Source organism: Scleropages formosus, chromosome 1 (assembly GCF_900964775.1).
Source record: "Scleropages formosus chromosome 1, fSclFor1.1, whole genome shotgun sequence".
In the NCBI taxonomy this organism is placed as follows: Eukaryota; Metazoa; Chordata; class Actinopteri; order Osteoglossiformes; family Osteoglossidae; genus Scleropages; species Scleropages formosus.
Window position 1 is genome coordinate 34,842,526 of NC_041806.1, and position 25,894 is coordinate 34,868,419.

Sequence of the window (25,894 nt, forward strand, 5' to 3'; positions counted from 1 at the left end):
ACCTAAGGGCTGGAGTCTAGGAAAGAATCCGCACGGTCCCTGCAGGCATGGAGGGGCTGCGGATGGCGCTGTGTCGTTCTTCAGGTCCGCTCCAGGTGCTTGCACCCAGTGCCATTCAGTCACTGGTGTTATACTGTGGTTTTGCGCAGTAACTTTGCCTGTTGGGGGAGGAGTGGCTCTGTGGGGGGGGGGGGGGGGGGGGGGGGGGGGGGGGTAGGGGGCTCCAGCGCCACCAGGACAGGGAAGGGGGGGGTTAAGTGTGTAAGTGCGGGCAGAGCTAGTGGTGCACGACTCACATCAGACCTCGATGATGTTGATAGAGGGCACGGATGGGTGAAACTGCAAGAGAGTGTGAATGGAAAGACTCCTTTTAAAAAGCGCCCTGCTAATTGCATTGTATTTCACCCTAATCAAAATGCAAAGCGGTGGCGAAATCAATGACATATCGATAACTAGAGAAAAGGTTATTGTTTCGATCCCAGAAACCTAATTTTCGTTGACACTTGTTTCTGTGCAAAAAGTGAACAGCTTTAAACAATTCAGATTTTTTCAATTGTTTTGTCTGGGTGTCTTGTCCAGTAATCTGAAGACCCAGTGCACGGCAGCACATTATCAGACACAAATTAAAAATATCTTGAGAACGCACACATATCTTCTGTATTTAATACCCTGCGCAATATGCGCAACAATGTTTTGTTCTCAGTTATTAAGTGGCAATCTCTGAACTGCCCAGCTGGTAGTGTAGTGATTAGTGCTGCTGCCTTTCAGCCAGGCGGTTGTGGGTTTGAGTCCTTCCTACTGCTGCGGTGTCCTTAAGCAAAGTACTTACCATAGTTTGTTTCAGTAAAGCTTTCCACCTGTGTGGCTCAGTAAATAGCTTAACACTGTGATTTACTTTGGAGAAATATGTTGGTTAAATGGATAAATCTAAATACTTCTGACGGGATGGTTTTCTTAAAAGAATTACTGTAAATTCAAAGTCTTTGCTTTTGCTTTTTTCTTTTTGCTGTGAAATTACACATATTGGGCACAGTAAAGATCTGACTTCATTTGAAAAATAAGGTATCAAAAACATAGTTTTTCTCTTTTTTTTGGCTAAAACGTTGAAATGTTCTTTATATGCAGTATGTTATCATGATATACCGGAGCAGCACATTTCCTGTATTGCTCTGGTTATTAACATTGTTAGAAAAAAATGTGTATTATAGCACGAATTTTACCAGTACCACAAACTGGTGTCGTGAACATGCACGTGTTTATGCCTAAATGAAGGATTGTTTACATTACAGGGTTACCAGTTGTCATTTTATATTCTGTAGATTTCCTAAATACCATGGTTAAGCCTCCACAGCACTCTTTGGTGCTCCCCAATTTTGTGAAACGACTCCCATCAATAAAAATGTCCACACAAAGTAATTGAATCGGGAGAAGAGTTTGTTGTTGCTGCAGTAGGTGGGAAGAGAGAGGACTGAATGGGCGCCGGTCTTTCGGACGGACCTCTTTGTTAAAGGCTCTGGGGCCTTGCCGCAAATAATAAGCAAAATGAGGGATTGCTGGTGTTTGCAGGTCGAGGACGGCGGGATCTATAAACCACAGGATCCTCAACTCATCGCTTACTTGACCCACTTATTTGGCACAAATGGCTCCATTCATCAGACCCATTGGAAACATCCACAGGTTTTATACGAGAGGCTGTGAAATCGATTACTTGAAAAGCTTCTTCTTTATTAGGCTCTTCCTTCAAAGCTCCTTTTTTTAATTAAAACCCCCTGTTTTTTCCTTGTGTTTTGATTCCATTTTGGCACGGCTGCTAAAGACTAAACGTTTCACGCAGACCCAGATTTTGTGAAGGCTTAACAATCAAACAGATAAATTCAAAAATGTCAATCAGTCTTTGGGAATACACACATTTTAAACTAAAGATTTTCTGCCATGATATGGGTTGACCCAGGGGAGGCTGGAGCTCACCTTGCTCCTCAGCAGCCCTCCGCTGTGATGCTCCGGGGTGCTCCTCTCTGAGCATGGCTTCACTTTCTCTTTGCTGTTGCTGGAGTCGTTGTCCTTGATGATGTCATATTGGCGGCAGAACAGGGCAATCACCGCTGAGACAAGAGAGGGAGTCCGTCATCAGGAGCCTCTGATCCCTCTGACTCAGTGGTCCACTTACGATTTCTCAGCAGGGGTTGGCGGTGATGGGGCCAGGATGAACACATGATTAATGATTGTGCAGGTATATACAGAACTATCCTGGGCAAGCATACTAAATAAACGAGATATTAAAACTCAAATGGATTGGATTTCCAATGCATGGCAGTCAGAGCCAACTTAAAGGGAGTCATGTTCTGTGGTCTATATGACTGTAGAATTAATTCAGCCCTCATTCTCAATGCGGAGGTTTTATGTCAGAGACAGGCAGAGAAAGAGAGGTGGAGAGAAATCTATTTGCCCGTTACTCTCCTGGGCTTTCACTCGTAATGAAGTCTGACAGAGGCCAGGGCATCCATGCTGTTATCTGCCATGGTGGAGGTAAAGTGGCAGCTCACGTCTTCACCCAGACATCTCCAGAGTGAGATGAGGGTTGGTATGATTCAGAAGAGCTTTAATGTCTTCACACTTCTTTATTATCTAGAAGGACTGCATGATTCTTGCGGTAAAAGTTGTTTTTTTTTTTTTTTTGTGTTGCATAACGTTTGTTATAGAAATCCGCTGTAATCATTCTCCTGTTAGGGAAAACGGATGTTTGCCTTGCTTTTGTCACGTTGCTATCAAATATTTGCTTTAATCATCAGCACAATTCTGACAAATAAGGTATGAGATGATGCATGTGGAACAATGATGCTGAATCTCATTTTTTCCATTTCTTCCTTTTCATGTACATGAGTATGAGCTAGAGGACAACACAGGAGAAGTACATTACTTTGGACATTTGTGGAGGGATAGACATGGTCTGTAGGTATAAAGGATACTTACAGATATTTCTTTAGATTAAGATCTTTCAGCATTACTGAAGTACAATAATCCCTCATATAAAGAGGTCCCATACAATGAAAAACCAATACAACAGCTCATGAAAATACATACCCTTTACTTATAATACAGCCTTTTTTCTCTGTCCAAAGCATTTTGGAATGATATGTGGTCATTTTATTTCTATCAAGAAAAACTAACAAAACGAGCTGCTGTACATTCTTCCTTCTTCCTCACCATTGCATTGACAGTATCAACCAGTCACAACCAACTGAATCACATCTGAAATAATACATTCAATACTGTCATTATTTAAATCAGCTGATGCTTTTCTCTAGAGCAACTTACTGTCTTAAGCTCAAAATCTCACAGTCTGCTTAAGGTGATCTAGCATCTAATGTAGCACCTCTAATGGCATTGAGTCCATGTGCCGTGCAGAGTGAAAGATATAGACGTTCAACTTCATTTCTTAATATCCATGAGCGAAATTGTCAAAATGTTTCCATCCAGGGTGTACCCTGCCTCATGTCCTCCACTTTCTGGATAGACTCGGGATCTACATGATCGTGCATTGACCTAGCAATTACTGATGATTATGAATGAATGACTGAAAACATAATATTGAAAGACAAGCTAGAAATTATAATCGTTGTTACAAATATTATAAAATATGTTGATGTTATTACTGTCATTTATAACAATACATTTTATTTTGGTACATTTTTGAGTTTAGGTGTCATATTTTCATCCAGGAAATATTATTTCTATATAAACTAATAGAAATTTGACCCCCTCACAATGGGAATTTATTTAACGAAGGGTTATGGAAAGGGTTAATCAGAATAATGTGAGGGACAGGTGTACCCATGTTGAAATGCAATAAAATATTAAATATTCTGCCGATGAAGCATAAATTTGCATATTTATATAATATTTAATGCACATATTTCTTACTTTATACATACAGTATCTGAACAAAGGCAAAAAATTCTTGGATGCCAAAAACTGCCTCGTAAGGCAAAGTAGGGTTATTGAAACACCTTAAGTCAAATTCTGATAACCAGAACGGTCATATCTTAGGGGGTTATTGTACTGTCATTCACACCCAACATGCTTTGAGCCTCACTTAAACACTAAAGCTAGAATTGATCCTTTCCCCGACAGTAATTTATCTCTCACTGATACTAAACCCCAGATTTAATATTCTGTTTCATAAACTTGAATGAATGGTAATTAGTGGCAAAACTTGCCACTTCACATTTCATGCTTGTTGTATACACACACACTTTCAGAACCGCTTGTCCCTGACAGGGTCACGGGGAACCGGAGCCTAACCCGGCAACACAGGGCGTAAGGCCGGAGGGGGAGGGGACACACCCAGGACGGGACGCCAGTCCGTCGCAAGGCACCCCATGCGGGACTCGAACCCCAGACCCAGCGGAGAGCAGGACTGCGGTCCAACCCACAGCGCCACCGCGCCCCCTCAGCTTGTTGTATATTTATTTTTAATGGCAAAGATTACGAGACTTACAGGTGGTTTAATCATAATGGAATAATGACAAACGTATTTCACTGCAGACATCTGCCCGACACAAGAAATTATTAATTATTATTATCTTACCTGCCCACATGACTAGCACCACAACAATGATGATCATCTCCCCTGTCTGAAGGTTCCTGGACTTATCCAAGCCCTGCACTGTTGGATCATCTGTAGAGACCAAGAGGAGACCAAGAGACCATTTATTGTTATTTTCATGACATCCCTGGATTTCAGTCATTTAAATCCAATAAAAACTCAGATATCAGACTCAATAGCAGATTTCTCAGTCAAGATCCTGCCTGTTATTTAGGAAAACTGATTAAAGTTAAGTTTCGTCTTTTCCATTTATTAAAAATGCAGTCTGCCATATTATTTTACAAAGGTGTTGTATTAAAGTTGAGTCTTGGTAAGTTGGCAGAAAAAAAACGATAAACAGACCGGACATTAAAAATGAAAGCCGCACGGCATAATTTTCCCTTGACCTACATTTTGGTATGTTTTTTTTCTAACACGGATCATCTTAGAATCAGCAGAATGGATGCTCCCTTTTAAAAGAAATAGAAATATAAGTAAAAATCGTGATAGGACTTCTACACGGTCATCAAACATGAGCACCATTCACTAACAAACTACAGGTAGAACAGTAGTTTCAAGGCATGGTGCTGTATGGATTCTTTTTTTTTTGCTGGTTCTGGAAAGGGCCCTGCTGTCGAACCTATTCAGAAAGCACTGCAATCTCCAGAGAAATGTACAACACTTAAGCAGGTAAATTTATAAGCTACTTCAGATAAGAGTGTTGCCTAAGCAAACAAATTACAAATGGTGTTCTGCAGTTACAACGCAAAAATTACATTCACATTTGGGATGAGCTGCTGCCAGTATTGATCTGTTTTTGGAAACATTGATTTGTTAATGGTTAACTTGTTGCTTCAGAAAGAAATATTTCACACAGATCCACCACGGCTGGAAACACCTCAGTGTACTTTTTAATATGTCGTAATGTATGGTAACTTTCCAGCAACACAATCATCATCCTTCCTTTTCCCCATAGTGGGAAAGTGCAAGGCAAACAGAACATTAATCTTCAACATTAGTCTTCATTAAAGGGATTCGCCGTGTCCCGTTTCCTTCCCAACTGTCTCTTAACCTGTGTGGAATCCCTCCAAACCACCACTCTTCCCGATTGATTCTGTGAAGTGAGTCACATTTTGAAATGTTGGCTCCCGACGCAGGATCGTCAGCTCTTGCTGACAGTTACAGAGGCTGGTAATTTGTGTCATGCGCTCGGCTTTTATCTGCATCATCACCGAATTTTTCTTGAGGAGTTTAAGTTTCGGCTCAGCTAAGACAGCCTAGGGAAAAAAAAACGCTAATGACTAGGGAACGTACCGCTGCTTTGTGCGGCAGGAATTTTCCTTTACTTCGTGGCTGTGAAATACAGCATTCGGTTTGATTCTTCCCTTAAGGCAACGTGAGCCGCGAGAAGAAAAGAAGCATCTGTGAAGGGCGTTCTTTTTAATTATCAGGGCAATGCTTCTTTCACGTTTGAAAGACGTGTTGTGACAAGGAGTTGGCCTTGTGATCAAAAAGGTCGGTCAGTTGCTAGCAGGGCGGCAAGGGGCTAATACATCTCATGGCGGGGGTCTCACGAGGACGTGGCGCCTTTGCGCTGAGGCTTGGTGGTGTGTGCCACGCATCGGGCCTTCCCGCTCGGAACACCAGCGCACGCCATCGAAGCCTAACTGTGCAGCACGTCTGGGATATTTTTAGACGTTCTCAAATGCTACTTTCGGGTGGCTAACGCAATGGTTTAACCTCGTTAATTCCTGCCACGCAGGTCCACGGCGTCACACGGGGTTGAAAAAGCTTCAGAAGCTGTCATGTGTGCAGCCACCATGGGGGAAGCCAGTGCTACTCTTTACTCCACTAACTGGGTCATGGCTGATGATGCCTCTCCTGGACTGTTTTTTCCATGCGAAGAGCCAAATAACATCTTACATCTTGATCTTATATTTTTTTCCTCATGACAAGATTATTTTTTTCCCATCACCAGTTCACTGGAATAACAATGGAAATAAAATAAAATCGCTTTATAATTATAACAACATCAACAATAATTACAACAACCATTTAGTCATCTGTCTAAGGCAACTTACAACGATAAGAAACTTTTTCGCGTACATTATTCTCCAAGATTTCTTATTTTCAATTGTACCGCTGTTCCAGTCATTGCAAATTCCAGAACATATCGAATTATAGCGTTGCATTACATTCTTTTCCTTATCCGGAGTGGATCAATTGTTCTGATATCACAAACAGCAATAGCCAAATTAAACATCGATTGGCAAATTTAAAAAGAATACAGCATTTTTGCAGGTACATTGTACTGAATCTTAATTTGAAGCATGAGGGTCTGTCACCGCTACAGAAAAAAAAGTCGGCAGAGCCAAATTACTGCAGACTGTGAAGTGTTTTTACTTTCTTTTGTGAAAATATAGCAATTATTTTACACGACTGTGTGATGGAAGTGACAGCAAGCAATTCCTATGATACCAGTGTCATAAGATAGCCTTTTAGGATACAGTATAACCAGCATGCTGACATATATTATTTCAATGCCCATGGACTGACTGGTAGATTCAAAAAGGTTACTTTACAACAAAGCCTAGAAACACCTAAGGACTACACACACACACACACACACACACACACACATTGACTGAAACCGTTTGTCCCAAGTGGGGTGACAGCGAACCGGAGCCTAACCCGGCGACACAAGGCACAAGGCTGGGTGGGGAGGGGACACACCCAGGACTCCTAACAGGACTCGAACCCCACGCCAACCAGAGAGCAGGCACGGGCCAAACACGCACCCCCACCTAAGGACTAATAATTTCATTTTTTTACACAAGAAACGTTTCTTCCATTAAGTGAAAAGCAGATGTCAAACTGTGAGTTTTTTAAAGCCTTTTCAAAGTCTCATAATGTCCACTTCTATGAAAAAGATGTTTTCTGCTACCCTCACATTTTTCACTTGCCTCTTTCATTTTGTTGAACACTGCAAAGCTTTTCTGCTCACGCTATTTTCAGGTTCTTTGTAATTCAAGGGCTGTTGCTTCAGAACATTTTTCCTCCTGTTTACAGGATCCGCTTAAAAGAGACCGGTGTAACCATTTACACTGCCGTCCCAGAATCCTCCAGTTCTGAAATATTTTTCGTGAACATTGGACAACCTCTGTATCCGTGACAGCCTGGCGGTGCTTTGTCCTCCACCGCTTTTCACACACATACATTTTGAAAGGGACTCCATTTTATTCTAAAGGGTTTCGAAACGATTCCTTTTTGGAACAAGATGAAAATCGTTAGTACGTACCCCACTGAGTACTATCCTTTTTTATTGATTCAGAGCGCTGCACTTATTTCAGTGTGTGGCAAATCAATTCACTTTCAGTTGGAAAACTTGGTTACGGCAGAAACAGAAATAGGCTTTTGTGCAGTTTAGGGACCAATATTAAAAATACTTTTTAGAGTGTTTTCATTGAAATCACTGCATGCGAGTTCATTCTGCTTGTCTGTGATAGCTAAATATTGTGCCAATAAAGTTTGATGGATTGACTTGTTCCACCAGCATAAAATGCAAAATGCAGCAGCAGTACAGATGAACTGCAAGGTATGGTAGAAATAAATCAGTGCACTGTATGATTTCATGATGCTGACAGAAATAGCTCCGTGTTACGTGAATTGTTGACTATTTTCTGAGGAGAAACATAAAAGTTCATTTATGAATCATGGGTTACTTTTAAATAGTCCGCGAATCAGTTACGGCATCGCAATGAGCCGAGGGAAATTTCAAACATTTATGCACATTTTAAATCAAATTAACCTGCGGTATATGGTTGAATTAATCATGCTTAGCCTCAGCTGTCACCCATGCAATGCTCTTCTTATTGCTGCTGTCAAGAAAGTGGGACAGGATTTAGTAAATGACAGCTTCTGTGGTCCTAATAACTGTTAAAGTGTGTTTTTCAAAATGTTTAACACCATGATTTCAGCTTGGGCTTTTCCTCATTTGTACGCTACTCCAGTGTTGTCCTTTTCTTGCTGCTCAGCCTCTTATGTTTTACTCCTCTTTTCGTTGTTATTTCCCACACATTTACATTTATTTATTTAGCAGACGCTTTTCTCCAAAGCGACTTCCAATGAACTCTACGTAGGGTTATCAGCCCACACACCTTATTCACCAAGGTGACTCGCACTGCTAGATATACTACTTACAATGGGTCTCTCATCCATACATCCCTTCCCTCACCCTTATCTTCTTTCCCTCATTGCTCCGTCGCACCTGCTACCCCGCTCTCCTGCATCTCACTTTGCTCTGACCTACTGCTCCTCCGTGTTCTTTCCGTGATCTTCAGCTCATTCCCGTCATACGTCACCTTGCCCCCCTCTGCGCCGCCTTTCTAGAAAACTGACCTTCCTCCCCAGAGGCACTCTATTACTGCTTACTTCTTTGCCCTCTTCCTCCTTCTCCATACTCTCTGCCGACGTGATGCTCCTGGCACGACACCATTGAACTCTTCCTCTGTTGCCTTTCTTTGACACTTTAGTCAGCCTCTGTTTTCATCTTGGTCTACCATACCTGTCACCGACGGCTGCACAGCTCACGGAGTTCCACCCTCGGAACCTGTGCTACACCGCCAATACGGAGCCTTTTCCTTGGCCGCGGTATTTTTAATGAAGGCTCCCAGTGACTCACTTGGCAGAACCTTTAAACCAGATTTTCCATCTCTATTTTCCCCTGCCAACGAGTTCTCTGCCTAGATTTACACATCTTTCACAGAGATTATTTTCTACATATATATAATGACTTGAAAAAAGAAAAAAGAAAAAGCATCAATTGGAAAGAAAACATGATATTTTTCTGCAGTGCTGACTTCTTAACCAACATGAATAAAATATTCTTATAACTGCTATTCATATTCAGATTTATATTTGGATCAGTTTACTCTGCCCTTTGCCAGATATTTCTTTAAGAAAGAATGACTTTCTGCAAATTGATGTCATTCTGTGTTAAATTATAGATATGAGTTCGGTTAGTAACATGAAACTAGACTATTTTCTATTTAAATATCTGGTTAACATTTGCCATAGGGGAAATTTTAGGAAAGCCTAATTTGTCCCCCCAGGATTTTGAATGTTACTCCATTGCATACCTTTTCTAATACTTTTTGGTTTCCAAAAAATAACGAGCTGGAACACGCCTGATGTTACGCATACATAATAGCTGATGAACGTTTCAATACGTAAAACTTCTCAGATAACATACGAACATCAGTCTCGATGCTGCATTTGTTATGATCTAACGAAAGATCACGAAAACACACAGATTCACCGAGTTGCTGAGAAATCGACTGTTGAACACTATTACACTGACACTATTGTTGGCTGTGGCCGCGTTTAGCTGCCATTATTATGTATGTATGCATTACGCAGTATATGCCAATTTAAATCAAGGCAAGGAGGTTCAACACTTGCTGAATTCAGAACAGTCATTGCTGTAACATGCTGAATTTTGTCCAGTGTCCTTGTCCTTGATGAATACTAAATGCTTTCAAAAACATTCAGAGGACATTTAGCTGCAAATACTAATTTCATGTTCGTTTTTACGAGAGCACATTCGGGATAACCGAGGAAGATTTTGCAGGAAGAAATCAGGTATATACGTATAAGAATCCACATTTGAGTTCAACATGGAATGTAACAGTACGATTTCGTAACTAGAACGATGACGGCGCACCCTGGCGCTGGGAAAGTTGTGAAGTTTCACTTGCTGTTACATGTTTTTATCCACTGATGTTTATTGCACAGAAACAATTGCACTGACATTCCACCTGGTTCCACAATTCTCACGCAATAAAATTATTCTTGTAGATTTAAAATAAAGGCACTAATTGAAAATGTCTGTGTTTTTATAATAACACAGGAGGGTCAGGTGATAACAAGACATGTCCATCTGACCATTGTAGAAAGAGCCCTCAGAACACATTTATGTCATTTTAGCTTAGCCAGGACAGCTGAGCTTCTAGCACTTTTTCTTCCCCCTGTATCAGCCTTAGGAACCTGGCTCCTCTCTTCCATTGTCTTCTGAATTTCTCCTATGCTTGTTTTTCACTAGGGTGGCATGGTGGCACAGCAGGGAGTGTTGGTGCCTCACATTTTCTGGCCTGTAGGTTTGGACATGGATTCAAATCACAATCAGTCTGTGCCTGTGTTTGCGTTTCCCCTCAGTGCTCTGGTTTCCTCCCACCATTCAAAGAATCGGTGACTGAAGTTGCCATGAATGTGTGTGACTGCTTTGTAATAGACTTGGGTCAAATCCAGGGTGTAGCCAGCCTCACGTTCTATGTTTCTGGGATATGCCCCAGACCACGACAGCCCTGCACTGGAAATGTGTTTACCGATAATGAATGAATGATACTGTTTATAAATGTGTATAGTTACTATCGCTAATACTACTTGTTCTGTGTTTTTCCACAGAACTATTTTAAAAACCAGAAGTCAGCATGCTGAGAAGAGCACTATAAAAAACGTAAATTTCACTGAACTTGCATAAAAATATTTAGAGTAAATAACCAGAATTAATACTTTTGTTATGTGAAAATGATCTTTTCCTTCTGCTTTGGTAAATACATACAAGAGAACATTTCACCTAAAGTTGTTTGTTATTACATATTGCTAAGTGGGAATTTACAAGCAAATGATCGGTCTGAAGCGGGGGGTGTGGTGGCGCAGTGGGTTGGACCACAGTCCTGCTCTCCGGTAGGTCTGGGGTTCAAGTCCCGCTTGGGGTGCCTTGTGACGGACTGGTGTCCCGTCCTGGGTGTGTCCCCTCCCCCTCCGGCCTTACGCCCTGTGTTACCGGGTAGGCTCTGGTTCCCCGTGACCCCGTATGGGACAAGCGGTTCTGAAAATGTGTGTGTGTGATCGGTCTGAGTAACTCATTTTACATCACAAACAAATGAGTTGTGATCATTGATTGATCACTCATTCATTCTTTTGGACCTGCTTTTATGATTTGATACTGTAGGCAATAACAATGTAACAATATCCCTATTGTTCCATTTTCAAAAACATTTATGTCCTGCAAATTAGGAGCAGCTCCTGGGTAAAGTGAATATTTTTGGCCAAGACCAATGGGCCAAAGCAGCCAGAGAATCTAAGAAGGTAGGCTCGGGCAGTTTCAGATGTGCATGCAAAGGATTTCGTCTCTCAAAAAGCTTATACCTTCCATTTAATCGTTTTGCCGTTTCAGTGTGTCAGTATTGCTCAAGCGCTCAAAGGAAAAACATACAAAACTGCCGTCCCCATGGCGATGAAGAGAAACCTTTACTGTACCTGCTTCCTGTTTTGATGGCTCATGTTTAAAGCATCTCTTGTCAGTTACAAACAGAGCTCATTAATTAATGATTAATGGTTCTTCCTTTGGGAAAAAAAATGCTTTGGGTATATGTATTAGCACAACTCTGCTCGCAAGAATGAACACATATTAAGATGGTTGAGTATTCTGTGATGAATGTGACTGGTGCAAAATGTGTGATGAGCTCTGCTCTTTTCACAAAATCCAAGACTCTTTTGAGGGTCAATTTAGATGAGCAATGAACTGTTGAATGAGCACTAAAATGTTTAAAAAAGGCATGCATGCATAGGATGGTGTCTCATGCAATGTGTTGAAGGACCTTTTCAGCGACAAAGACCCCAGAATATGACAAAAGCTGGTTTATGTTTTTCTGATGAACACCGATGGCCTTAATGCATGCATAAATATCAGCTGCACACTGCCATTCTCCTCCAGTTAGATCGAGGTTGTTTGTGAGTATTGTAATGTCTCTCTCGAGCCAGATGGCTGCAGCTTTGGTGAGACACGAATGTGATGCAGGAGCACAGATGAAGGTCTAATCCCTATGATCATAATATGGCTTTGTGTAATATTCCAATATTAGGCTGGGAAATATTTTCTAAACTGTAGAAATTCTCCTGTGAGTTGAAAATGTCCGGAGTGATGTTGTATACAAACATTTTTATTAGGATCTCTCAAATATATTCATGAAATGCTCTGTGGCTGAGTAAATATGTGATTAAAGTCTTATGTATGAGAAGAAAACATCCAACTATCGTAAGGTGAAGAAAGCTGCTTGCATTCCAAGTGCCCTCTATATTTCACCCATCCAAGCACATCGCCATGGCAATCAAATTAGCAGTAATCAACAAAGCACGGCGCTCGATCGAGCATATTTTGTGCACATAAAAGAGGTGATAAGAACTCGTTATTAAAGAGAAGCGTGCAAGAACCAGCAGGGATACGCATTCTGTAAGGGTACGACTAACAAACACATAGAGTAGTGTCAGAAGGGCAACGGCTACTTAATGCTGCTGTTCGCGCAGCTGTACCATATATTCACACACATTCAGAACAGTAATCTTTCGTAAGTATTTAAATACAGAACTGACTAATCAATGTCTCAGGTGGACCGTGTACCTTGATTGGAGCTGTTGGATGGGAAGCGGTCGGACTTCTTGAGAGTCCTGAAATGAACTCTCTTGCTGGCCTGGCTCTCTCCATAGAGCCCGATGGACTGAACCTGGATGATGTAGTCTGTCTCCTCCTCCAGGTCCCAGAGGACGCACGTACGGCTCGTCGTGTTGACCTCTCTGATGAACCTCTGCATGTGGCCGTCCTGCCTCTGCCGCCCGAGGTGAGGAGACAGATGGGTCGGTGAACTGTGCAGCACATTTTCATTTATTCATTTAGCAGACGCTTTTCTCCAAAGTGACGTGAGCGGTGAGACCCATCTGCTTCACACCCATCCTGAATCCTTTTCCATGGCTTCGGTTGTTTCCGGGGTTCATCCACAACAGTATGTCGAGGTGAGAACTAACAGAGATCAATAAGTCTTACAGTGTCTATTTTGATTCTCTGAACGTCTTTTGTTTATCTTGCTGGATTTTAAGTATTATCTCAGACAGTAAGGAGTGGAATGAATACAATGAGAAAATTGCCATAGAAAACTGTGACAGCAGAATTTGGGTCTTGGATCTATTGGCGCATTCCATGGCTTACCTTATTTTGGCCTACTCTGTTTTCTCATTTGTGAGATTGAGAGAAAGGCATGCATGACAAACTCCACTATAAGCGTTTTAAATAAGGTGCCCGTAGCCCACCTGCTGTGAGATGGAGAAGCCGATAATGATGTCTCCCTCGGGTACATCCCAGGACACGGTGGCCGAGTCTGCTCTCAGGTTCATGACAGAGACATTGACTGGAGCAGGAGGCCGGTCTGTGGGAAGGCCGAAGACAAACCCATGAGGCTGGAGTACACGTAATGTTTGTGTTCCTTTATTCCTAAAACTGAGAGGAAAGCTGAAACAGCAACACAGTCACACATCACGTAATCTGCAGCCTCCACTGGAACAACTTCACATGTTCTGAACTTTGTTAGAAAGTATTGTGCTTTGTAAGCGCATAAATACTGTATTTCAGCATCCTTATTGTCTTTAACTTTTGTAAAATTAAATCAGTACTAAAATAAGCTACAAGCACTTTTAATTATTTAAAGATGGCTGTGACAATTTTCGTAAAAAAAAAAAATTTTTCCCCTACAGACCAAGAGTGAATGAGATTCAGAACACGTGCTGTAATTCTGAAACGTGTTTAATGTCTCTGGTTCTTCTTTTAATTATTATCCTTTGCATAATTCTCACAGACAATTATAACCCTTGACTTTCTCTTGTTTAAGTAATAAGCAGTCATTCTATTTAATCCTTAATATTGCTGTCAAGCTGTCTGGAAATTAGCCATTTATATATTTTTGCATGATTATATCATATGAGAGGTATTCATTTGCTTGCTCATGGAAAAATATTTAAATACACACACACACACACATTTTCTGAACCGCTTGTCCCATACGGGGTCACGGGGAACCAGAGCCTATCCGGCAACACAGGGTGTAAGGCCAGAGAGGGAAGGGGACACACCCAGGACAGGACACCAGTCCATCGCAAGGCACCCCAAGCGGGACTTGAACCCCAGACCCACTGGAGAGCAGGACCCAGTCCAACCCACTGCGCCACCGCACCCCCTCTATTTAAATACATAATGGTATGAATCTGGCAGCATCACAGTGACTATATACAATCATGGCTATAGAAAAATGAATGCAGCACACAATGATTTTATGACATTACTAAGTTGTTCCTCAGAAAATAAAAGAAAATTGTAGCCCCACCTTGGGAACATTGTGGCAATGCCAACAGGAGTGAAACGTGGGAAACAAAAGTATCCAAGACAAGGGTAGCAGGTAGTGTAGTGAAGTAGCCAGATTCTAATATGACTTTTGAAGTAGTACCCGTGAGCAAGGTTCTTACCTTGAATTGCTGCAGTAAAAATTACCCAGCTGTACAAATGGGTGAATCATTGTAGGTAACTTGGAATACAAACTTGACTTTGCCTTGCAGAAAAAAATCTGCCAGATTAATAAATTACCTTTTTCGCAAATAGAATTTTATCTTATCTGAGGTTTGGGCACCTCTCTTTCCCCTCGTTACTCTTTCTCAAGTTTGTTCTCACTGTTTTTCCCCAGAATCATTGACCGGTGCCATCCATAGCCCGATTACCTGACTACAAGCAACAAGTCATCATTATCTCTAAGAAGTGGTCAGGCCCAGACATGAGGACCTGCCCTCACATGTAGCACCAGACTATGCTTCCGCTCACAGAATGTTAATATCACAGAGTTAGGAATGTGATTCGCCAGTGATTTGTGCCTTGTGTGTTGCTGTAATGTACAGTACCACTCTCATCCACATTGATCTTTTAGTACTGAAGATGACTTGCTAACAAACAAGTACAGAATTATGGCACACAACACTGTGGGATTGGATGAGATAAAGAAGGATGCACAGGCAGCATTCATCTTGAACATCTAATTTGAACACCAGCATAGAGAAAAATAATGTTCTTGGTCTAAGGACCTCATTTCCTCAAGGACCTACACTTCTAGCTAGTCTTCTCAGCCTGTTTGGCACCCCCAGACTCTTTTTCCCAAGACCCTGGCAAACCAGTCACCCCATTAGTTTCCCCGTAAATTGCTCTCGCGGTTGAACCCTCTTCTTACAATTTACCCACAATTCAACTATTTACAATAAACGCATTCCCCACTCAAACACCAGCAACGCGGATCGTTATAGTGTGTTCACATGGCTTTCAAAGATGCTGTCAAATGAACATTCAAAATGATGCAAAAAATGACATATTTTTGTCTTTATCTGTCCCATAAAATGTTGTCATGGATTACCCAAACGGTTCTTCACCTAGTGTAGTATCCTTTAAAAGGAATTTAACCAGATCTTAACAGCTTAAAATTTCCTGCCTTATGATTGTGTTAACATTGTACACATTACAATTAACATTGTACACATGTACACATTTTTAACATTGTACACTGCTAAAGATACAGATAATGGTTGAACCATGATATAAAACACCTTCCCACGTAACATATTGCATCTTTCCACACCTGCACATTCTTTCACACTTTCCAGTAGCCTTGGTAAATGACATTGTTTCCCACTTAGATATGAGGTCGGGCACCGTATCAGGATGAGAATCAGTCCTGCTTTAACACTCAAGGTTGCCCACACAATCTTTTTTTTATCAATATCCATTTCTATCTAGCCCTGTTATTAACTGCCACCCTTGGTCAGGGGACAAATAGCAGGCCCTGTTGAAATGGGGAAATTTTGTGGCAATCTATCTGCATATTCACATCATAAGAAAAATAGATGTTCAGAATAGAGAATTACTGCCCTGCATCATATTTATTATCTGCAATTATTTGTATAGGTGGGAGACGGTTATAGTCTGGGGTACAGTCATGTTCCCCCTTTCAACTTTTGTAATGAGTCCTTCTGTCAGCATGCAGCGACCACACAGGAGAAATAGCAGGCAGCACGGAGTGTGTGTTTGGAGAGGAGAAAAACACCAGATGTGTGTGGATGAAACGCCTGGAGTCACTCCGCGGTGCCGTGTCTCAGTGCATGTGCCGGACTGCTGCTGGAAAGGGAAAAGGGTATCACTTCAAGCACAGCATGAAGGTCATGTTACATTTGGATGTGGTTTCAAAATACCAATTTCCTACATGGCAGACGCTCAGCAGCCTTCACAGATATGTAAAATGCCTTTCACTGTATAACTAATTAAAAGTCACTCTTGCAATACGCATATGACCATAAGTAATGCCCTTGCTAAACCCTAATGTTATAATAAATTAATGCTTTCGCCGGTTTTTTTTTTGGTACAGTAAGTCTCAGGATCTCCAGGACTTTGAATCAGACAGGTGATGGTGTTACAGAAGTCGCATCCCATAATAATCCTCTGGGTGCTGTTTTCATACAGCTCTCAGTAATGCATGTTCATCAGATGCTGACACATTCAGCACAGGAGAAAGTGAACCAAAACTTTAAATATCTAATAAAGGACTCAAGGGGTCGATTTAATCAGATATCGATAGTTAAAGCAGAAAACAGGCCTGATTTGTGTGGACGCAAACTCGCACAAGGTTGATTTATAAAAATTGATTCGTGTTCAGACTGAGGATTTACAGCCTTGCTGCCATTAATCATCCTTAGCTGTTCTCAGGCTCTGCCGTGTCAGCTGGCTGTAGCACATTTTGATTGTTTATATTTTCAGTCCAACACTAAGAGCAAAACCCCTGAAATACTCCCCCAACAAAAGTTAATGGTCGCTGGCAAATGGCGAGTAGTAAATAGGCCCACGCAGTCAGTATTCACTGTCAAATAAGTTATTCCTCAGATTTTGTCACATTTTTTGTCATTGTACCACATTTTCTTTGATTCAGTCGTGAGTGGTTACTTCCACGGCACCACATACAAGTAGAAATGAAAGACGTGTGTCCGAAATTGCAAAACTTCTCTTATATACAATGCCCTTATCCACATTATCCAAAAATGCTGACATGGGGCAGTGATTTAAATACTCTTATGTGTTTATCTGAGAGCTTCGTTTACTGGGAAATAAGCTGAAAGTGCGACAAGATGTGACTGTTAGCAGTGTACCAAATAATAGCCAGGAGGTCTTCCCTCATTCCCAGTATCAAGGGTAAACTACATACTATCACAAACACACACACACACACACACACACACACACACTTCCTGAACCGCTTGACCCAGACAGGGTCGCGGGGAACCAGAGCCTAACCCGGCAACACAGGGCGTAAGGCCGGAGAGGGAGGGGACACACCCAGGACGGGACGCCAGTCCGCCGCAAGGCACCCCAAGCGGGACACGAACCCCAGACCCACCAGAGAGCAGGACCCGGTCCAACCCACTGCACCACTGCACCACCGCACCCCCTATACTATGACAAACATGAAGCTTCAAATATGAAACTGTCCTTGGGAGAATGCACTGAATTATATTGCGTGAAGTTCATGACTGGCCTGATTAAAAGCCACCTTGAACATGTGTACAAGACAGTTAAGATGCCACAGGTCAGCATATCTTTTATGCTGTGCAGCAGAGGTGGGGGGTGAACGGCAATACATCACCGTAATGGGTAATCAGTGCTGGGTGAGTAACAACATCTATATAGCATTATTTTACAGGCTTTTTGCTTCCACACTTTGAGCATGCACAAAATGATGGACCAATACTGACCTGGTCCGCACCTTACATCTCCGGCAAAAACACATGAATGTCCATTACAAGAAATTTGGTGATTTCTCAAAAACACTTGGTAAATTTAATGCGACGAATGATGTAGAACCTAAATATTGCAATTTGCCCTGAATAATAATCGACTTGAAAAAAGTAACCATTGATTTTAGTGTAGCTTGTACCACTCACTCTTTACGGTGTAGCTGGCTTCACAATGTTACATGCAAGGTCACAGTGGAAGTCCCTCTACATAGACAAGATAGATAAATTTCAGATATGGTTAAAAAAAGAAAAAATTAACAGGGTTTATGGGGAGGGGGGGCGCAGTGGGTTGGGCTGGGTCCTGCTCTCCGGTGGGTCTGGGGTTCAAGTCCCGCTTGGGGTGCCTTGTGATGGACTGGTGCCCTGTCCTGGGTGTGTCCCTTCCCTCTCTAGCCTTATGCCCTCTGTTGCCGGATTAGGCTCTGGTTCCCCGCGACCCCATATGGGACAAGCGGTTCAGATGGTGGTGTGTGGCTTTATGTGTACAGCATATGGGCAACGTGCGGAGAATCTAGCATGATAGGCCGACCTGAATTTGATTTCTTCCACCAGTCAAACACAGCATCATGACTTTAAAATACAGGAAATCCTGTGAATTGCTATCAAGGAAATGGCAACAACACGAATTGCTCTAGGAAAAATATTACCTTGATGGCAATAAATATTAACAAGTGGACACCGCACTTTTATACCTCTGCAAGAATGAGAACTATGAATCAGAAAACCTCCTGTAAGTTCAGATTTATGACAGCAGCTTTAAAAGTCAATGTTCTGTAAATTGACTGCCAAATTCACATTACGGAGACATTTTTAACAATATTTATTACATCTAGAATCATGCTATCACAGTTCAAGATCTTCTTGCTACACTTGAATGGAAATATAGGCTACATGTGAATTTCAAAACTAGGATCTTCTATGGTCGTGACAGAGCTTGACTGAAGGCTTGAGCTGCACCCACATATACGGCTCAGAAGAAGCTGAAATTCTGTGCGGTGTGTTATTTTTAAAATAATTTTTTTTATATAGGGGCAGGGGCTTGGCCTGTGCCTGCTCCCTGGTGCAACTGGGGTTTGAGTCCCGCTTGTGGTGCCTTGTGACGGACTGATGTCCCATCCTGGGTGTGTCCCCTCCCCCTCCGGCCTTGCGCCCCGTGTTGCCAGGTTAGGCTCCGGCTTGCCGCGACCCCGCTCGGGACCAGTGGTTCCAGTCACTGCGTGCGTGTGTGTATATGTAGGAGGGGTACAGTGGCGCAGTGGGCTTGACCAGGTGCTGTTGTGTTGTGGGTCTTGGGTTTGAGTCCTGCTTTGGGTACGTTGCGACGGACTGGTGTCCCGTCCAGGGTGTGTCCCCTCCTCCCTCGGACTTGCACCCAGTGTTGCCGGGTTAGGGTCTGGCTCACGGTGACCTTGTTTGGGGTAAGTGGTTTCAGACAGTATGTGTGTGTGTTATATATGTAGCTATTGTACCAGCCATAAGTTTAAGTACATTGCTTACTGGAAACTGGAAGGAGGAAACCAGCCAAAATGTCTTCCCACCCTTTCTGTAGCAGTTCCCAGAGATCTAGGCCACTTGTGGGCTGCTTTACTTTCCCTCTTCTGCCCATGTTCATACCATATGGATACTGCACAGGTGGCCCAGGTGTCCTCAGATTTTTCACTAGCACTGCATGTATCCCATTTTTTAACTACAAGCACATGTTCACTCTCTGGATTCATCTTTAAATGTGTAAAAGTAAGGGTGTGTTGTACGGTATGAATACAGGATGTCCTACTTGTTTGCACTGGTTAATGTCTGCTCACGCAGTAAAAATGTACAGCTTGGGCTGCATGATCATGATCAAAGACCTCCCAATGCAAAGTATTTACATATTTATCAGACACTTTTCTCCAAAGTAACCGCCAATGAACTCTATGTAGTGTTATGAGCCCACACACCTTCTTCACCAAGGTGATTTACTCTGCTAGATCCACTACTTACACTGGGTCACACATCCATACATCAGTGGAACACACTCTCTCTGTGTCACTCACACACTAAGCATGTCTTTGGAGTGTGGCAGGAAACCAGAGCACCCAGAGGAAACCCACACAAACACAGGGAGAACATGGAAACGCACGCCACACAGACCAAGCAGGGATCAAACCCACATCTTCTCGCACCACCCAGGTGCTGTGAGACAGCAGCACTACTCGCTGTGCCACCATGCCACCTCTGTGGCTCTTTCAAAGCATGCAAAGAAAAGCTGTCAGACATCACATTGAGTCCAAATACTGCAGGTACTGATGAAATGTTTAACAGTAATTTATGGTTATCAGTAACAATAACATGGTGTTATTGTTTTGATGCAAATGCAGTTCGGTGGATGGGTAATTATGTTCCATTCAAATAATACCCTCGTTCTTCTGTGGCCTAGTTTCTCTTTCTGCTGAATTAAATTTTTTATCCAATCTATTTACTTTATAAACAGCACAACGTTCATTCAGAACACACACGTAAGATTTAAATAGATTTTTTCTTTAATGCAAACCGAAATCTCTTTCCTGATCTTCAAGAGGACCGTTGTCATAGACTGAAGTGGAAAGAAAAAAGAAAAACCTTGGTAATTATATTTTTTAAGATTTTGCAGTGTTTGCAATATGTCAAGTTTACTGAGTGACAATGTGGTCCCTAAAACAATTTTCTTTTATTAAATATGATGAGGCATAGCTTTTTGCCTCCTGATGTTATCTAAAGATGTTTAAAATTTATTCATATTAAAGTACATGTGGAAGGGAGGGACTTAATGAGGCTGTTAGCGCTGGGGTTTCTTGACCTTGACACAGAAAGTAATTGTGTATTCTGTTGGCAGATGGTTGTAAAACTTCCTCTGCGTTTAACACTTTCAGCATGTGGGCTGGGATGATATTGGCTTGAAGGTGATGTATGGCAGTAATTGAGGAACAGGACTAAGACCAACTCAAGGCTGGGTAAAGCAAAAAGGTGCATCACCATTTTTTACTAAACCCTTGGTCCCTTAAATAGATTGCAGTTTCCATGGTTGTTCTGGTGGATCTTGAAGTGCCCCTTCAGTTTTCAATTCGTTGCTATCATTCAAGCTCTCCAGCACTCCTAATAGAATTTTCATCCTGTGCTACATAATGTGGGACGCGAGGTACAGTTGCTGATAAATTTCTCTTAGGTGGTTCTGAAAGATGAGATGTGGGTTTATCTATGCGCCCAGCTGTGCCTCGCATGCAGCCGAGTTTTAATTAATCCGCACAGAATTTTCTCTGAAATCAATCCACTGAGTTAGCAGCTCTGTGCTGCGATTAAGCGGAGATTTCCTAAAACTGCTTGACGCCGAAGCGGCTCATCCTGACAACGTGTAAATCTTTGGAAGCAGGAAAATCCAAGGAATTCAGCTCCAAGTCAGTCTTAACTAAATAAGCCGGATGGTATAATTACTTCAGCTCTCAGTCGGCACTCTTTGCCAAGATTTGGTTTGCCTTACATGGTCTCACTGCATGCTGTTCCTCCCACTAACTACCACATGGATTTTATTGCCTATGAAAATGTCAGCTGTCACATATTTAGCCTTTATATAATTTGAACGGTATTTAAATGCAATACAGTGAATTTTACATTGCTCATTAGAGATTAAATAACTGAATCGAGACCGATAGCTTAAACTCGCGCCCCAAATGAATTAGAACATGGAATTTTAAGTGGCTTTTACTATTTGCAGAATTTGTGGTGGTCCTAACATCCATCCTTCGAATTGCTTGTCCTGCATACGGTCACAGTGAATCAGAGTCTATCCTGGAAGCACTACAAGACTGCAAGACTGAGGAAGGTAAACCCTGTATGTAATACCCGTCCATCACAGGGTAAAGTCTTAACATTTCACTCAAATTGTTCTGTACAATCATTGCTTGTGTAGACAAAATCTCCGGGCTTTGATGTCCCAACATGACATCATAACACTCAACATAGATGTCATAAATTGCAACTCACCCTGCACCGTGTTCTTAAAGGACTTCAAGTGCTTAACACAGAAGACTACTGAAATTCTCAGACTCTTTCTTTCTTTTATTGAGCAAAAAGGTTCTGGCCAAGGTTATTCAATTTCTCAGGTGTCTGCTGCACACCACCTGTTTTCCTGGAGCGGCCTCATCAGGTCTTTGTTTTAATATTCCACACGCTGCCACTCTGGGGAGAGATTCGGTAACACCTGCATATGTCCCTTATGTAGTGGAGGAATATGCCACTCCAATAGGTTTAAACTGAACTAATTCTGTGAGCCTTTGAAAATGTTTGATGAGGGAGTTCATGTTTTAAATAGATCATCAACAAAAGCATTCAGCTCAATGGTCTGAGCCATAAGAACTTAACTGACACACTAATGGTTTTCGCTGAAGACAGGGTAAAGACAGGGGCCAGTTGGACATGCACATTGTTGTTAATAGTTTGGGCATTGCTGGATAATTTCCTTGAAAGGCCACAGATTTCCGAGTGAGAAACAGGCAGTGCAAATTAGTGATTTCTATGGCTTAAACTAATAAGAAAATATTACATATCTGAACAACCACCTCTGCTACTACTCGGCTAAGCTAGTGGCATGTTGGCATCGTCAGCGATGCTGGTGCTTTGCCACGCGTTTGGGTGTACCTTTGAATCCAGCTCCGAGTGTGTGAAGTTTACATGCTCACCACTTAAAGTCATGGAGTGAAAAAAGCAGTGGTAAACCTCTTCCATGCCCTCCCTTTCCAAAAAAATCCCAAGTGGCTGTTCAGAGCTAAATTCAACTTACCCCTACTTGCCCACAAACCAAAAGATGACATCTGATGTCATATAATGCATTGATAAGAATTTATTTTCCATTAAATATTTATACCTATTAATAACTTTGTGTGAGAATATGCTACATGAATGTTGTTTTGTGTTGTGATTAAAAGAAAATTTTTAAACTGTAATTCTGTGTCTCATGAAATAAATAATTGGACCATAAGGTGGCTTTTCCCTGCTTTCTACCGCAGTTTGTCAATAGTGAAATTATTTACAGTATGGTGAAAAACTGCAGTGCCAGAGCTATGAATTACATCTGTATTCACCATTACAGGAAATTCGAGTTTGTAACACGGATTATGAATTTGCTAAGCGTGTATTCCAGATCTCTGCAACACACACTGGGTTTTCACTGAATGGCTTGTAGGATTGCCAGAGCAGTGAGGGCATCAGCCTTCAAAGGAAAGCTGAGCGCAAATCACTGCTCAGCTTTCTCGAAAGCTGTCTCAAGTGATATCCGTCATGACATTTTCAGAAAAAGTCAAGACAACCCTGAAGAACTGACAGCTATAAACAGGGCAGTATTGTGGACAAACGACAGGGTACAGATGAGCTTATTAACCTTAACAGCTGAACTTTTTTTTACTAAGGACACCTTCCAGCTTTAGTCTCCTGCCTGGTTCCTTTTCATCGCCATAATCAAAGAAATATGCATTATTAGCAAACTTACAATAGCAGCAAAAACAAATACCTGTAGAACAGTGTTTCTAACTGAGCTCCATTGATAATGTAGAGCCACTGCCTGGTCACTGACAATTGAAATCTACGGGGGATCAAAATTCCTCATGCATCAGCTGTTCACACCGCTAAGACATTTAGCTGGTGGTTGCCATAAAACCCATGTTTTCTGCGAGCATGAAAGTAATGCAGACACTGCATCAAAGAATACCCCTTGGGTCATATACTGACATTTATGACTAATTCTAGGCTGATACAACCATGACCTTGAAGAGACCACTGAGGCACTCGAAATGATCAATGAAATACTGATTATTTATTTTTGCTTTTTTGATAAACAAGGCAAGTACAGTAACCTTTATGTACCAACTGACAAGTCCTAGGACCAGGACGGTTTGGGGTTTTTAAGGCATTCAAACATTTTCATCAAGGCCGATACACTCAGTTAGAACAACACACTTCAAATACTAAGATCAGCAGGTGAATCTCGATTATGTAAATGAGCTGTTCTAAAAAAAAGCTCTCGAGTAGTAGTGTTTCTGCGCGATATTCAAAGGCGTTGCAGAACACCCACAACGCGGAGATATTGCCAGCAGATAAGTCATTTTGATGAGGACAACGTGGTGTCAGCGAACAAAGCAGAAATGAGGAGCGCGGCTCCGAAAGCGCTGAGCTCCTGGAGCGGCTGCAGCTGCGAGCGTGAAAATGGATCCTTCACGTAGTAAAAAAGCAAGACACCAAAGGTTAACGACCACAAATAATATGGACAATGACTGTGATGACTTAATGATGGAATGTAGTGATGATGCTGATGCTGATGCTGCTGATGCTGCTGCTGCTGCTGCTGATGATGATGATGATGACATAAACCAGACGTGGCGTTTATACCATGGTGCTGCCACCCCATTAATAAGAAAGTGATCACTTACTTGCTCCCACCAAGAACGTGTCACTGCCGAAGAGCAACAGTAAAACGGAGTTAATTAAAACACACAGACGTGCCATCGCGTGCACAGCGTCTGCTCTTGCGTTTATAACGATGTCCCTAAAATGTACTGCCCGAAGTGTGTGTTTTAAGTATCTTCCGCCACCTCCTCCTCGTTCACCACATCGCGACTGGTTTTGAAGTAGCTTTTCTCACGCGCGCATCACCGATCGGCTCATCGCAGCGTCGACCGGGCTCCCTTCAGCACTTCGATTCACTTCCACAAGAACTACTGCAACTTGAGCTTCGGTGGAACGCAGGAGCCTCGCTCACTGTTTGCCCTCGCATGATCGCGGCCGCGGAACGTTTTCTCTTACGAAACGCTTCCCCCTTCGCTTTGCCTGGTTTCGAAAGCATCTTTGGCTTCGCTCGCCGCCTTCCTCCGCAAGCCCGTGTCCTCACGCGCGCCGCGCGCCATGCAGCCGGAGCTCCGGAAGATCGATCCGCTCAGACCGGTGACCGCGCGGCGCGCTTCGCTCCTCCCCCCGACGTCCGTCCTCAGCGATCGCGTGGAAACGCGTGCGGCGTTCTCCTCAAGCTGCCTCTGAATCCGTCCACGAGCTGCGCGTTCGCCACTCACATGCGCGCACGCAGCGCGGACGCACCCGGACGGAGCAGCGAGGCGCGTTCCCGCCGCGGCGCGCGTTTCAGCACCACGGCCAGCGCAGAGCGTCCTATTTATTCATGCGTGTAAATGTGACATCCCGAGGCGCCCTGTCGCTGTGCAAATGCGCGTCCAGGGTCAGGACCCCCCCCCTTGGATTGAGCAGTTGGGCTCTGGCAAGATTACTCATTGGAACAGCCGTGTAAACAGCGATGCAAGCGAAGCGCGCTGGGAGGAGGGAGAACGCGTCCCCTTTATTCATATCATAATTATTTATTAAACTGCATAATTATTATTATTTATTGTCCACTTGCAGCTGTCGATATTAAGTAGGCGTTGCATAATCAAATACGAGGAGGACATCCTGTAAAACGCGCACGTTTTCCATACAGGTGTGACGTGCGGCTCGGGATTCTATTATTCTTTATAATAAAAAGGTGCGAGCTTTTTGGCAGATGATGCGTTACCACAGAGGCTCCAGTCTGTTGCTGTTTTCGCCTGTATTTACAAA

The 25,894-nt window shown here is 42.5% G+C and overlaps 1 protein-coding gene across 1 annotated transcript; it reads right to left on the reverse strand.

Annotated features, from left to right (window-relative positions):
- Positions 1-212: 212 nt before the first annotated feature.
- On the reverse strand, positions 213-25,407 carry fndc4a (fibronectin type III domain containing 4a). Its single transcript, XM_018743697.2, has 6 exons — positions 24,724-25,407; positions 13,730-13,845; positions 13,047-13,251; positions 4,589-4,678; positions 1,969-2,102; positions 213-339 (listed from the first exon to the last, which is right to left on the reverse strand). The coding sequence occupies exons 1-6, from the start codon at positions 24,797-24,799 to the stop codon at positions 298-300; spliced, it is 663 nt and encodes a 220-aa protein (XP_018599213.1). The 5' UTR covers positions 24,800-25,407; the 3' UTR covers positions 213-297.
- Between the last annotated feature and the right edge of the window lie 487 nt (positions 25,408-25,894).

Excerpts from the sequence above, each read along its gene's own strand:
- fndc4a (XM_018743697.2), bottom strand. The coding sequence starts at position 24,799 with ATGGCACGTCTGTGTGTTTTAATTAACTCCGTTTTACTGTTGCTCTTC. Across the intron at positions 13,252-13,729 it reads GCTTCTCCATCTCACAGCAG|AGGCAGGACGGCCACATGCA; the intron begins GTGGGCTACGGG and ends CTCGGGCGGCAG. Across the intron at positions 340-1,968 it reads GAGGGCTGCTGAGGAGCAAG|TTTCACCCATCCGTGCCCTC; the intron begins GTGAGCTCCAGC and ends ACTCTCTTGCAG.